This window comes from Aphelocoma coerulescens, chromosome 5 (genome assembly GCF_041296385.1).
Source record: "Aphelocoma coerulescens isolate FSJ_1873_10779 chromosome 5, UR_Acoe_1.0, whole genome shotgun sequence".
Classification (NCBI taxonomy): domain Eukaryota; kingdom Metazoa; phylum Chordata; class Aves; order Passeriformes; family Corvidae; genus Aphelocoma; species Aphelocoma coerulescens.
The window spans coordinates 17,579,965-17,595,082 of record NC_091019.1 but is presented as its reverse complement, the minus strand read 5'-3'; the positions used below and the strand labels follow the sequence as shown (position 1 = coordinate 17,595,082).

General features: G+C 40.4%; 1 protein-coding gene and 1 pseudogene across 3 annotated transcripts in view; one reads left to right on the top strand and one right to left on the bottom strand.

Moving 5' to 3' along the window:
* Positions 1 to 5,044, top strand: part of USH1C (USH1 protein network component harmonin) — a 47,186-nt gene extending 42,142 nt beyond the window's left edge. For all 3 annotated transcript variants that reach the window (XM_069016872.1, XM_069016873.1, XM_069016871.1), the window contains 3 exons: positions 1,017 to 1,126; positions 1,821 to 1,876; positions 3,651 to 5,044. In XM_069016872.1, the coding sequence (XP_068872973.1) occupies positions 1,017 to 1,126; positions 1,821 to 1,876; positions 3,651 to 3,663 (179 nt within the window). In that variant the 3' untranslated portion in view covers positions 3,664 to 5,044. The remainder of the gene's footprint in view (positions 1 to 1,016; positions 1,127 to 1,820; positions 1,877 to 3,650) is intronic.
* A 6,734-nt stretch (positions 5,045 to 11,778) lies between these two features.
* LOC138112040 (uncharacterized) lies at positions 11,779 to 12,874 on the bottom strand (annotated as a pseudogene).
* Positions 12,875 to 15,118: the final 2,244 nt, after the last annotated feature.

The window sequence follows — 15,118 nt, the reverse complement described above, 5'->3', positions numbered from 1 at the left end:
GCTGCTTAGTTTTGTTCTTTATGCTACTTTAAACAGCAGTTTGTTTAGTTAAAGAGGTGGCTTTACTCCCAAAACCCAGCTAAAGGCCAGAGCCTCTGAGGCTTAGGTTTCTGAAGGCAGAAGAACATGCTCACCAACATATCTGGGCTTTGCACCTGGTGGGAAGTATCTGCCATCCTTTTCTTGAGAACTCTTGTGATGACCAGGTCAACAGACAGGGCAATATCCCCTTACACTGTCTTTGCTGTCCTTGTCCCAGCCTGCACCTAAGCTCAAGTCACTCTTGCTGTGAAAATATCTCAGCCATTTGGTCTCCTTGGTGCTCTTGTTGAACCTTCACTCTTTTTAGGATCTCTCACCACTAAGGCTGTCTCCTTACCATCCTCTTCAAATCCAGTCCCAGTTAACTGGTTGTGCTTCATTCCAGACTGGCAAGTCAAAATCAGTTCTAAGGAGCAAACATTAGACATACACTTGCAGAGGAATGAGAGTCATGCAAACCCTTGACAAATGCCATTTTATTCCTTTGGGAATTTAATTAATTTTGACATATTTGTAGAATCACTGAATTATTTGGGTTGGAAGAGACCTTACAGATAATCTAATTCCAAGCCACTGCTATGGTCCAGGACACTTCCCTAGACCAGGTTGCTCAAAAGCCCCATCCTACCTGGCCTTGAGCACTTCCAGGGATGGGGCATAGTAGTAGCAGCTTACAGTCAGCCACAGTTTGTAAAATGAATAGCTGGATTACCCAAACAGGCAAACTGTGGAAAATCTTGCTGAACTAATTTCTTACTGGTCATGATCAATAAGAGATTAGTTTGGCTTTGCCATGCTTAAAAATTCCCTTTGGGTTTGTTCGTAGCAAACTTCCTACAATTTTTAGTGCAGACCTTCACATCCAGTGAGAACACTTTTCATTATAGTCAGTACTGTACAAATATGGCACAGAAAAGTCTCCTAGAATTTTGTTTTGCTTATACGTATGTATAGCATATTGGTCTTTTCCCCAGGAGGCATAGTGAAAGGGGATGAAATACTGGCTGTAAATGGCAAGATATTGATTGACAGCAAGCTGGCAGAAGCACAGGCAACTCTAGCAAAAGCTTGGAACATGGGTGGGGTAAGTAACCTGGAATACTACTTCATTCTACCTATAGAGCTCATATGAGAGATAATTTTCTGTCATGACATTGTCACATCAACACAACTAAGGTTACAAACATCAAAAGTAGTGGGTGTGTCAGGTACGCCCAAAGTGAGCTAAAATCTGCAGAAGATGTTGGTATGTAGCATCTCTGAAAGCCATGTGTGTAATTGACTGGGAAATCTCATGGCATTTATCCATAGGTCAAGACTGGTATTTAAACACCTGACATTCTGAGTGATTATAGTACCTTTATCTGTAGAATCACTCTTTGATATTGAAAATTACTTGCAAGCTGATCGGAATTTTCTTATAATAGCTTATTTTTGATTTCTCAATGTACAAGCAACACTTGTACAGCGAGTGTTTCCTCAGCAAGAACTGTATTCATTGCTCACATGACCAATACAGGATGATTCTTAGAATAATTTTTTTTTTAAATCTTGTTGCAAGTGGATTTTTCTTTAATTTCAAGATGCAAATCACCCAGCTCAATCTTTAAATGGTCTTCCTACAGAAGTTTTTAATAGAGACCTTTCTGCTGCTCCCTGTGGTTTTCCAGGAATAGATTACTCCCCTGATTCTCTATCTGACATTCCATGGTGGTCCACTGGCCACCTCTAAAAGCTGTACTTAGCAGCACATGTTTACCTGTGCTTTTCTTTTTCAGGATTGGATTGACTTAGTCATTGCAGCATCACCTCCAAAAGAATATGATGATGAAATGTAAGTGCATAAGCTTTTCTCTCTGGGAATTAAAAGCTGAGTAACAATAGTCAGTTTGCTTTTTTTGTCAGACATTTTTCAAGTATTGGCTTCTTGCAGACTGTATAACCTCCTGCTTTACGTGGTTGCTAATTTGACATTTACAAGTAGCTGTCATGCATTACAGCAGTGGTTCCCAGACTGCAAAATTGTAATTCTCAGAATTGGTTATCTGTGACTACACACTCAAACTTTCAGTTTAAAGTTTGAGGATTTCAGGTTTTTTTAGAAGTTAAACTTAACCTCAGTCTGAATCATTTACTATACTCCCATAGATCATAATTTAGGGAAACAAAACCCCGTAAGCATTCTACATCACAACCAGACATTTAATTCTCGTTTGGTTTGTTTTGTTGTTTTTTTTTTTTTTTTAATTAGATTGCAGTTACTGTTCTTGTCTAACAAGCTCAAATTTATGTGTAACATTTTCAAAAGAGGTTAAGTGATTTGGGTGTCTTGGCAATTTGTGATGTTCACAGAATCATTGTCTTAAAGATATTCAACTTAGGTGTGAAACAGAAGAATCCATAGCCACAAGTGTGGTAGAGGTATCAAGTCTATACAACTTGCTTTACTTTGGACAAACAGTTTCAAAAGCAAGAGGTGTGTTTTGTAGTTTGCTTGAAGGAAAAGATTTGAAGATATCCTTACTACCAAGTAAAATGGCAGAGTAAGGTTTTGTAATCACTGTTAACCTGGGCTCTTGTTCTGTGCAGAATACTGGAGTATTAGTTGCTGTAAATCAGTTTTACTGGCTAACACCAGCTGCAGATTGAGGTGAAATTTCGTTTAATATCTGCATAAACTAATGGGCAAGGAAATAACTGTCACTGTTACTTTTGTTTTCATATCCTGTTTATTTAGCCCTAGCATTCCCTCATCAGCAGTCAGTCCCAACACACACAGAAAGGTTTTTGAAGGCAGTGCACCTGTGTACAGACAAGGGTATCTCCTGCAGCTGTAGCCACTGCAGTGTCCCTCATGGTGAATAGCACACCTGGCTTAACATGACTGGCCATTGTGAGGCTGCGTTATTTTTTCAGCATGTGCCTGCCTGTGCATTGCTTGCCATGCTTGCTTTTGTTCCTGGCATGCTGGAGCTGGAGTGTTCTTTGGGCTTTTGCCATGCCTGTGCTATTAAAATATAAGTATTTCGTTTCTACTTCATAAAGTCCCTTAGAGATCCTCTGCAGAATTGGTTTATCCCCTTCCACACTATTAAATAAATAGGCCCTGCTGAAACAAGTAGGATTAACCTGAGGTTTTTTCCTTATCTGTGGACCACTGCTGTGGCTTTGTGAGTTCATAAGTATATAAGCAACTACAAATTATTTTCTTGTGAAGGCTTGTCCAAAGAACAAGTTTCCATTTGTATTATTCACAGTGTGCCTGTAAACAAGTATTCATGAGTGTTTGGTTTTCACTGAAGTTTGTCTCTGTTAGTTTGTCATGTACCTATACAATGGGTTTGTTCTGAAATTATCCTTGTCTCAGAAATTCAGTTTACTCTGTATGTTTTCTCTGTGGCTGTCATCACTCTAAGTACAGTCATAGATCTATAGAAGTGTCAAGGTAATGTTTTTTGTTGCATGTGGGTCTTCTCAATTATTATTTATAATACAAATCAAAATTACTTAAGATCCAGTTTCAAAACTGTGCTTACTAGAAAGATTAAAAGTTGCATGAGAGCTAACACCATGTTTCTCATTGTTTTTTTCCTTTTTTTTCCCCACAGGACATTTTTTTAAGGAAGACTACAACTGCTGAAATGGAGTCTTTCCTCTGCAGAAACCTGCTGCTCAGTAAATTAATAGGAAATCAATAACCACATGAAATGCACCTTTATTGACTGACCTGTAAATTGAACTAGAGACTTCATATTCTTCAGATAATTTAAATAATTTATTTTCACTCTGTAGACAGAAAGCAAAACATTTTTTTTGCAAGATGATTGAGAACTACTGACCAGCATGGTTCTGTCTGAGAGTGCTTGATCTCTTTTTGCTATTTTGAGGGGCCAAATTTTGAAAATTATCTTTCCGTTTTCCTGAAAATAGACTCTAAAATGACAAATGAAGATAGAACACAGATGTCTGTTCCCACATGCAACACTTGTGAATACACATTCACAGGCCAGTTTGGGTGTGAAAAGGATTGTATTTTTACTTCTTAGATAGTGATTTTTCTGAGAAAATGGGAAAGTACACAGGTAACTTCTGTTCTTAGTCATATTCTTTGTAGCTTAATGTCCATTTTTGTGTCTTAGTTGTGAGGGTTTTTTGAATACAAAGAAAGTATTTTTGTATTTCTGCTGGTGGAAGAACTGGGAATACCAGGAATACTAGCATTATAAGGAATAATTTTGATTGTGTTTCTCATACAGTATAGAGAATCTTCTGTATCAGCAGAGTAAATAACTAGCAAGTAGTCCAGATAAAATAATTATGCATAGTCACAGTCATACTACTGAGTATTTGTATTGGTGGCAAAAATTCCTCCCTCATATAGTCACGGGTGGAAAATTTGGGTGTGATTCACAATCTGCTGTTCTGTACTTTGTTCTCAGTGAGCCTATATATGTGGCTAAACTGTGCAGGAAGCCACCAAGTGTAACATTCTGCTCTTGGTGACTGTGTATCTTAGGTCTGAAGAAATTCCTCAAGACCATAAAATGGATACCAGCTTGGCTTTAGGTATTATTACAGTTGTAGACTGATATTAATGAGATACCTCCCTAGAAATGGCATTGTCTTCTTCCTTCCTTGTACCTGCCAGTTTGTATTCTGTTTGTCATGTTGCTTTTAGATTTTTCGCACCTGTTCTAACAACAGACAGTTTATAATTCGTCAGCATATCAAATTCCCTCTGAAGTCTTGCCTTTTCCAGGTTTGGAAGCCCTCCTCCAGCACATGAAAATAACAATAACAAATATAAGAAAATAAGAAAAATTACATTCCTAAGAACTCTGTACTTATATGCAGATGGTTATTTGTGATGACTTTCTTTATTTGCAGCATTCTTCCAATATGCCAATTAATGTGTGTGGTGAGGTATATATGTTAGAGTATTTAACATGTTTAACTCTTACAACTAATCCAGAAATAAAATTGCATTTGCCAAATGGAAGAAGTCTAGCTTCCTGTTTGTCTCTGGGTTTGTACATCATAGTAATAGTTAATCTGCTAAAGTACACAGATTTCTGAGATTTTCTTCAATAACAGACCCATTTGCAAGAGATTGCCACCCTTGTGGAACTCAGAATTCACTCTGCACAGAAGGTTATTGTCACTTGGCTGAGCTGCAGTAATCTTACAGAGTTTTTGAGGGCAGGTCTGGCCATTTGGTAGTGGGCAAGTCTGTTCATTTGGTAATTGGCAAGCTACTGAATGCAGTTGCTACAGTGTATTTTTTTGCTAGGTTTTAGAGTGCATCTACCCAGGGCTGTAGACTTCCTAACCAGCAAACTAATCTAAATGCTGAATGCATCAAGATCAGCACCAGAAGGAAATTGCAGCAGGATGTACTTCTCCTGCTGCTTTGGTTCCCAGTTGCCTACATACTGCAACCATCTGGACCATATGACAATGCATCAGAGTGATAAGTGGTGCTATCAAATGTTCCCTTGAGGGCTGCTCCGATGTTTTGTACCAGCAGATAGAGAGGCACAATAATGCACCAGTAAAGAACTTCAGCCTGCAACCAGTGCTTGATTGTGCTAAACACTGTCTCAGCACACTAAGAAACATAACACAACAAAACTTAGAGGTTAGATATTAGAACTATTTCTACTGGTGTGATTTTTTTCAGAGGCAGAAGGAGCACAGAAGACTGAGCTGGGAAATCTGTGGGAGTACCAGCAGTTGAGTTGTAGCCTTGCTTCTTAGTCACAGAACTACTTTCTTTTCCCTATCTACCCTGTTAACTTGAATTGCTTGGATACAGTTTAAAATGCATGAGAGGCAGTTGAGGAAATAATTCCTGCTCAGTACTCCAGGTATATTAAGAAAGTGTTGCTTTGAGAGTTTAACCTGTGGTAGGATGGCAGAGTCACTTTAGGCAATGTAAGGAGGTGGTGTCAGGAAAAAGGAGCCTGAAACTTCTGAAATCTTAAAATGATCTTAAGCCATTATCCAGGTAGTTTTTTATTGTATATCTGGCTTCCAGTGCCCTCGGACTGCATCCGATCTTTCATTTGCCAGCTATCTCAAGGGGTTGGAAAATGCTGCAAGAAAATATGTTTTTCAAGCAACTTCATTTTCACTTACTTGGATGTGTGTGAGCAGAGTGTCCCAGGTGTAAATAATTTAAACACAGGGTGCCCATTTTGAATTTCTACTGCGTTATTCTTTGGTGGCTGTAAGTCATCACATGTGCCTGTGCCTCACCCCTGTTCAACAAGGCCAGCTTTGAAAAGATAACAGTATTAGTAAATGGGACTTTCTCTTTTTCAGCCAATGTTCAGTTTCCTTTGGGAGTATGGAAACTGTGACCTGATGCACGAAGCAGGAAGAAGCCCAAGTACTTCACTGACAGTATCACGAATGCTTCAAACCACTTTTAAGAGAAGATGGTTTTTTGTTTTTCATTTGCTGTAATCTCAGAGGGAATATGTGTAGTTTCTCAGAGCTGTTTGTTTGGTTAAGACCGCCAAACCCCACTATCTCTCTCTCTGGGATAATAACCCAGAGGAAGACTTTCTCAGAACTGTTAACAACCATTCTTATTCTCTCAGGAATTTCTTGGCCACACTGTATTTAGCAAACCCCTCACAGCTGCTGAACTGGAGCATGAATTACATTAGAGACTCGCGACTCTCACATCTGCTCTGTGAGCCTGTGCGTGCCTGCGTGCAGGCAAAAAATGTGAGACCCTATGGATCAGAACCATGGTATGCATTACAGGATAGGAAATACCATGGTTTATTACTCATATGGATATTAGCATAGGGAAGTCTTTGATCTATTTATTACTGCTGCTCTGCTAATTCTTAATTTAGCTACTATTTGTCATGTGGCCATGGCATCTTTTAGAAATTGTGCATACATTTCAGAGAAGCTATGGTTTCTAAAAAATGCTCTATTCACAAACAAATGTACGACATAAGGAGGGGTGTATACATGTACATACACCAATAAGGTTTTTTAAAATCAACTATTTGAGGAGCACACATGTAAAAAGAATCTCAGCTTCACAAATATGAGATATTACCTCTGAATAAAAATAAGTTGTTACAAACACTCTCACCATAAAAAAAAAGAGTGAAAAATCATGGTTTTGTATCAAAGGATGCCTGTCTGGTTGTAAGGAGCCTGATATGCAATAGTTGATAGAGGTTCTCCTGTTTGCTTCAGCTCTATGTTGACCCTGATAAAGTGTGGTCAGACTTTGGGTAGCTGCTGTGGAATTTTTAGCCACAGAAATATCCCCTTGGGATCTCTGTTCATATGAACAGATACCTTTATACCATCTAAGAACCAGGTCTAGTGTAGAAAAACCAGTATCTTAAATGTAAGGACCTGACCCTTGGGGTTATAAATCAGGTGAGTCCCTTGTAATCGATTTATGATAAGCTAATTAGTGCTTGATCCTCATACTGAGTTTGACCTTCAGTGTTTTTCGGCACATCTTTTCTGCCAATTTTATCTTTAGCCATTGTCCTTGTTCTCAGGATGTTTCTGTTTTTCTGACTGACAGAAGTTTCTGGAACAGATTTCAAAATTGCTTTTCTGCAGACTTGAGATCTGAGGTGGCTCCAGGTGGGCTGTTCACAGGTCCTTCAAGGATGACTAGGATGCTTTTCTTCCTTCTTCCTAGGGAAGGCAGCTAAAGGTTTGCTTCTGCTGGAATACTGGGGGCCTCTGCTGGAATACTTCTTCCTCTATTACCAGATCTGCATTTGATATGTTACTGAAGGACACAGATAATAACACAACGCTTTGATGAGAATCAGGGTCTATTTATATTTACAACAAGGTAACTTGTGCTTGGTCTCTACTGAAATCATCTAGGATGAAAGAGGAAGTGGAGACAGACATAGGAAAATCAATGAATAAAATTTCTGTTATCTAGAAGGGAAGTTTTTGAAATGTGAAGTTTCAGAGGATCATGGCTTACAGCTAAGAAAAAAATTCTCCAAACTGTCATGATGGATGCATACCATAATAGTGTTAAAGCCACCAGAAGGAAATTTTAAGGCATTGAGTAATTTGCAGCTCTTGGATACGTAAGTCTGAATGGCTGTTGTTGAACTCAGAATGTTTGTCTACATGGAAAAAATGTGGAGTCTGACATCCTGCAGAGAGCTGCTTCATGATTCACAAAACTTGCTGCATGATTAGCAATGGGTATCCCTTGCACACCTGAATTGTGCTTGATAGATGTTTGCCACTTAGAAAGCAGTCATAGACTAGAACAAGCAAAGCACTTAAGTACATGCTTAAATTTAAGCATATGAGCCAGTCCCATTCACATAGGTTGAGTTCAATAATCCTACTCAGGCTTAAGTATTTTGCTGGATGGAGGCCTGAAGTCAATTGATGCCTTAGTCCTGGACATGCTTAGTATAGAAAGTTGTTAATGCTGAAGTAGAAGTATTCATACTGAATTTTAGCTCCTCCTCATTTTCTCAAATAATCTTTAAAGGTTATTCCTCCCGCCATTTTCTTGTCTTGTCATCATCTTATCTTTTCTCATCATTTCTCTTTCAAACATCAGTGAAACTCATTTGTCTTCAATAGCTATAACAGTTTTTTTATATGGTGTGTAGAGTAAAGTTTGGGAGAAAGAGACTGAGATTCTCCCAACATAAACTAAGATAGAAATTAGACAGCTCTTTTGAGGACAAGGACTTTTCTAAACAGTAAGGAAGTGAGCAGGAAAGTTGCTGATGGTTATTCTGTATGCAAAGCTACACACACAAATGTAAAACCAAGAGAGTTTCAAACTACTTTTTCTGAAATTTTGTTTTCTTCCTCCTGCCTTTCCCCTAAGCAGCTCTGGATGCTTTAGCACTGAGACCCCATGTTCATGCTGGCAACAGCTTGAGGCTCTTGAGGATTAATTCCACTTAACAGAGTGCAAAGAACACTAGATATAAAACATTTTTAGAAATGCTGGAGAGAAAATTAAGCTTTGACTAAAATCTTGTAATAAGCATTTCCCTGATAAGGACAAGGTGAAATAATTTTCAGGGTTAGCCTTTGAAGCTAAGTAGATTATAATTTTGCAAATACCAGTATTTTTGTTATTCTTTCTCCCCCTCTAGTATAAAATGTGGAATTTTCAGAGCAGAGACACCCAGTAACAGATTTTGATTAGCAGCAATTCCAACTGCAAGGAAGGACAGAGGGAAAGAGAGGAGAAATGCATGTTCCTGTTTTGATTATTCACGAAAATTTGTGGTGAAGCAGATCTCTGAATGTTACTAACCTGCTAGGACAGAAGAAATTGCATACTCTTCTTCAGTGAAAATAAGGCAGCTCCATCTTAATGCAGAGGAGTGACATACGTAGCAGGAATCCAGACTGAGAGAAGGACACACAAGTCTTTTCTCCAACTAACATATAAATTTCTCATCAGTCATTTCAGAATTTGCAGGTGGGTACAAAATTTATAATGTTGCTTTTCTTCTTGGAGAATTTGATTGCAACAAATTTCTGTTAACACCCACGGAGCTGATTGAAACAGAGGTGGTGGGCATATTTTGTCCTTGGATTATTCACACAGAAAAGTTAATTGAGTGTATTAAGCTGCCATTAAGTTGTAATGATCTGTCCCAGATTGTACTGCTGCAGGAAAGCTGTGTTTGTTGTCAACTGTGACAATATTCACATTTCTTTGTCTCCAGCCAGACAAACAGATGCAGAGATGTTTTTTTTCTATTATGCTATTGAAGTACATCAGGAAGAGTATAACTTCTCAAGGATAAAATTACCTGGTATTGCTTTTTCTATTAGTTTCTTTAAACCCATGTGTACATGAATAGATGTTTAAAATATCACAGTAAATAGATGGTGGAAAGTGGCTAGATTTATAAATGACACAAAGGGACGAAATGCTTACTCTTCTTTGCACTAGAACAATGCAAGTGACTTTTATACAAGGGACATCACCATTTTCCTAGGAAGTGATAACACCTGAGTATTAAAATCTCAACTATTCTTTCTTTAATATTGAGGTGGTCTCTTAATCACAGGGCAATGATCATTATAGTCAGCTGTGCTCCAAATTGTGAAAGAGAGAGGAGTTTTCGCCTAGTTGTAGCATGATCCATCCCTTACCTTACAACATCTTGAGCTTTCATTGCCCAAACTACAAGCAAATGGGGAAATGGCAAGTGCTTTTTTATGTGGTGAAAAGAACAGTCAGTTCAGAATTTAAGTTCAGCTTGTTTAAAAAGCCATGGCCAGTTCCAGGATCTTACTTTTCCTGCCCAGTTACTGTGATCGTGTCCTGAGGGTGTGTCCCTGGCACACATGAGAAGATCATCCCTTGTCAGTGCTCTCCAGCTGGATATGGTTGTCCTTGTCTCCCCTGTGTTCCTGTTACTCTGCACATGAAAAACAGACAGCTGAGAGTTGCACGTGAAAAACCTCCATGGCTGAGCCTCAGCACTTGACATCCCCCTTCACATTTGGGCTGCCAAAATGCAGACGTGCAGAACGTTTCCACTGGCTCGTATTGCTGCCTTATCACAGGAGACAAATATAGCCTGGGGAAAGCATGCTGAGAAAGGCTACCTACAGCCGTGAGAGAAAGAGAGAATCTGGAGTAATTCCATGTGGGAGGGAAGATCAGAGTGTGGGAATTATGTCCTGCATAGGTGGTTCTGACACATGCCCTTGTAGTGTCAGGTGGGCAGCCAAGGGTGTTTGTGCCTGCACATGGCTGCCCAGGTACCTACTGGGAGCCATGATTTAGGCTGAGAAGTACCTGGGACTGTTTTAGGACAAGTCTCTACCCAAAGAGACTACAAACTCTCTACAAGCTAATTCCTGTAAAGAAAGTCATTTTATATCTACTATGTCTTGCAAACTGGTCTCATAGGCTATTTATTCTAAAAACTATAGAACACCACACAGTGTTCATTCATGTTGCTGGTCAATCCTCGTTTTATCCTCAGGTGAATTTCAGCTCTACCAATCACAGTTGTGTTCACAGTTTTTGCACACTACAAATTGACTGCTGTACTCATCAGTCAGCATTATTTTCATACCTAATGCTACAGATTGAAACAGTGCAACATATGCTCTTATGAAAACATTCAACTTTGAGAAAATATTTATTTTTTTCAGAAAATCTACAACAAAAGAATATGGCTTCTCTTTTAAGAAGAGATATAGCATATAAAACATTATCCTCAGCTGTGTGGTATTGCCAGTCAGGAAAAACTAATACACACATTGAGGGGAGAACTACTTTTGAAGGAAACAGGAATTACTCTCTTTATAACCATTGTCAGGAACACAAGGAACTTTTTCAACTTTTTTCTTTACTACAACAGTGTAGGGGTTGTTTTTTTTTTAATTATGCCAGTTTTCCTAATAGGCACATCATATTCCTACCAATAGTTCATACTTTCCTCAGAGCAGTTCTTACGGAGACATCTGTAGCTGCTTTACATCCTGCAATGATGTGGGTACCTAGAATTGTTGCTACCATTTGTATCATGATAGTGCATGTAAGTGTCACTCAGCATCAGATTCCTGATGTTTTAAACATTGTCCCACCTCTAAATACTCTTGTTTTCAGAGAGAGAATAATCCTACATAGGAATAAAATCAGAATCACAGAATTGTTTAGTTTGGAAAAAATCTCTCAGGTCATCAAGTCCAACCTCTAACCTAGCATTGCCAAGTCCACCACTAAACCATGTCCCTAAGTGCCACATCTAAATGGCTTTTAAATAACCCCAGGGATGCAGATTCCACCACTTCCCTGGACAGCCTGTTCCAGTGTCCGAAAACCCTTTCAGTGAAGAAATGTTTCCTAATATCCCATCTAAACTTTCCCTGGCACAAGTCTCAGACATTTTCTCTCATCCTATTGCTTGTCACATGAGAGGCCAGCCCCCACCTGGCTACAGCCTCCTTTCAGGCAGCTGTAGAGAGTGATAAGGTCTCCCCTGAGCCTCCTTTCCTCCAGGCCGAACACCCCCAGCTCCCTCAGCCGCTCCTCACAGGACTTGTGCTCCAGGCCCTTCCCCAGCTTCGTTTCCCTTCTCTGGACTCGCTCCAGCACCTCAATGTCTTCCTTGTTGTGAGGGGTCCAGAACTGGACACAGCACTCGAGGTGTGGCCTCAGCAGTGCTGAGTACATGTGGACAATCCCTGCGCGGTCCTGCTGGCCACACAATTGCTGATCCAGGCCAGGATGCCCTTGGCCCTCTTGGCCACCTGGGCACTGCTGGCTCATGTTCAGCTGCTGTCACCAGCACCCCCAGCTCCTTTTCCCCTGGGCAGCTTCCCAGCCCCTCTGCCCCAGCCCGTAGCACTGTCTGGGGTTGTTGTGACCCAAGGACAGAACCAGTCACTTGGCCTTGTTGAACCTCACACCATCGGCCTCAGCCCATGGATCCGGCCTGTCCAGATCCCTCTGCAGCGCCTTCCTGCCCTCCAGCAGATCAACACTCCCACCCAGGCTGGTGTCACCTGCAAACTGACTGAGGGTGCCCTCCATCCCCTCATCCAGATCATTGATAAAGATTTGGAACAGGACTGGGTCCAACACTGAGCCCTGCGGGACACCACTGGTACCGGCTGCCAGCTGGATGGAATCCACTCGTCCCCAATCTCTGGCCTCAGCCATCCAGCCAGTTTTTACCCAGTGAACAGTGCACCTGCCCACTCCATGGGAAGCCAGCTTCTCCAGGAAAATGTGGTAGGAAATGGTGTCAAAGGCTTTCCTGAAGTCCAGGTAGGAAACATCAACAGCCTTTCCCTCATCCACTAAGCAGGTCATTTTGTCATAAAAGGAGATCAGGTTCATCAAGCAGGACCTGCCTTTCATTAACCCATCTGGTCCCCTGGTTGTCCCATTTGTGCCACATGATAGCACTCAAGATGATCTGCTCCATGACCTTCCTAGGCACTGACACCAGGCTGACAGGCCTGGAGTTCCCTGGATCCTCCTTCCTGACCTTCTTGTAGATGGGTGTCACAGTCGCTAACCTCCAGTCAATTGGGACCTCCCTGGTGAGCCAGGACTGCTGATAGCTGTAGTATTTTAAATACTGCTGGAGAGTAATCTCTCAATTATTTTCAACCCATTCTCTACTACACTAAGTTTAGAGGATGCTGTGGCTGTACAAAGCTCTTGTTTCTGTTATTTGCTCTTAAAAAAGGCAACTTGTAAATGCATTGTATAACACATTAAAACTAATCTGAATATCCACTACTCCCACTCACCCATTATTTCAGCCACTAAGGAATTCCTAGTTGTATGAGTGGAGTATGTTCAAAATACCAGGGCATGATCAGTCTGTGAGGTGATTCCTCTGTGCTATTCACAGTGAGAGGGACCTGTGGCATTTGCATGAACAACTGAGAGACTCCACGACCCTGAATCCTAAGGACAAACTATTTGTTGTTCAAAGGCTGGAAGTCTGGCCTGTCTCAGCAAAGCCTGTTTCCTGTGTGCTAACATGACTGCCATGGTGTTATTTTCTGTTATTTGCTTTTGTTCCTGTCTAGAATTTTCCTTTTTTGGCTAAAAACACTAATTAAATGGGACCCAAACTTGCAAATAGTTTTAGCCCCCTTGATACTGCATTATTTTGCCCAGCTTAAGGCAAAAGGTTTGGTACTCAGTTTGTCTTATTTTTTGTTTTTACAATAACTTTCCTATACAAATTTGTGGACAATGTTAAAAAATATTTTTTTTCTCTTGCTATAGAGAGTGAAAAATAATGCCAGATTTCAATACTGGAGGGAGTTATACAGCTATCTCTTATTTTTTGCCCTTTTACAAAAGTTACTTAATTCCTCCTAAATACTGACAGTATTAAGAATAGTTACCCAGAGCAGAGGATCTCTGGCTGGCTTGAGGGCTGAGGCTGTGGACATCTGCCCTAAGTGAGGATATTCAGGAATTACTGCTGCCAGGTAAGAGTGTCATAGACAATTCAATTTCTTGCAGGGCTTCCCCACCTGCAAACCGAGATACAGCACTCTGCTGTACAAAAAGACAACACTGTACTACTCCAAGAGATAATGAGCTTCAGGTTTAAGTCATCATGAAAATAGGAAAAAGATAGGAAAAAATACTACTGGCTGGAAGTTCAATTACTAAACTATTAAATTAATTTTCTTTGTATTTTTTATGGGTGTTTGTGGAGGGCTGTGAGCCCTTGGCACAAGAGCCCTCTGCACTCCCTTGGAGGAGAGATACCTGATGTCAAAAAGACTCTCCCCAGAGATAGACAACCTTCCTCCAGGTCATGGTGACAAAGTGAACCATCCCTAGCGTGCCTTGTTTCTATATGACAATAGCCTGTACCCGGTTGGCTGGTTGGTTTCTACCCCACCCCCTGCCTTTCCCATAAAAAGCCCCTGTTTCTGCCCCTGACTAGGGAGCTTTTGTCCCTGGCCTTCCCTTCACAGGGGCTGCTGGACAATAAAAGCTGCCCCTGTGGAATTGCCATATGAGGCTCCTGTCTCTCTGTCCTCTTGGGTGATTTCACAAAGAGCTGAATCACAAGGACTGGAATCACTTGTAGCTGAGAAATTGCTACACTTGCTGAAATCCCCTGCTGCCCAGGGAGGTCTGCCATTGCCCCTGGAAGAGTTGCTCTTTGCAGGACGCTCTGTCTAGGAAGGTCACGGCACACCGGTGCTGAGCAGCATCCCCCCTTCAATAGGTATTGATTAACTCCCCTGAGCCTCTGAAAATCCCAAATGTAGTCTGCATGTGGGCTGAACTCAAGAGGAAAGCCTCCTGAAATAGGACTTTTAAAATTAATTAGGTATATGATATAAATCACACAGGGAATTAACAGTATTTGCTATACAGGAACAAACCTTTTGTGCATACTCACGATTTTTTTTTAATGAATACATAATATGATTTTTTTGTCATTATTTTAAGAGCTAGAATAAATGCCACATTGCAACCTATTAAAAATAAATAGAAGAAAATTCTGAAGTGCAAAACTTCATTAAACTACAACACCCTTTTTGTTAATTTTCTATATAATTTTGTCAAATA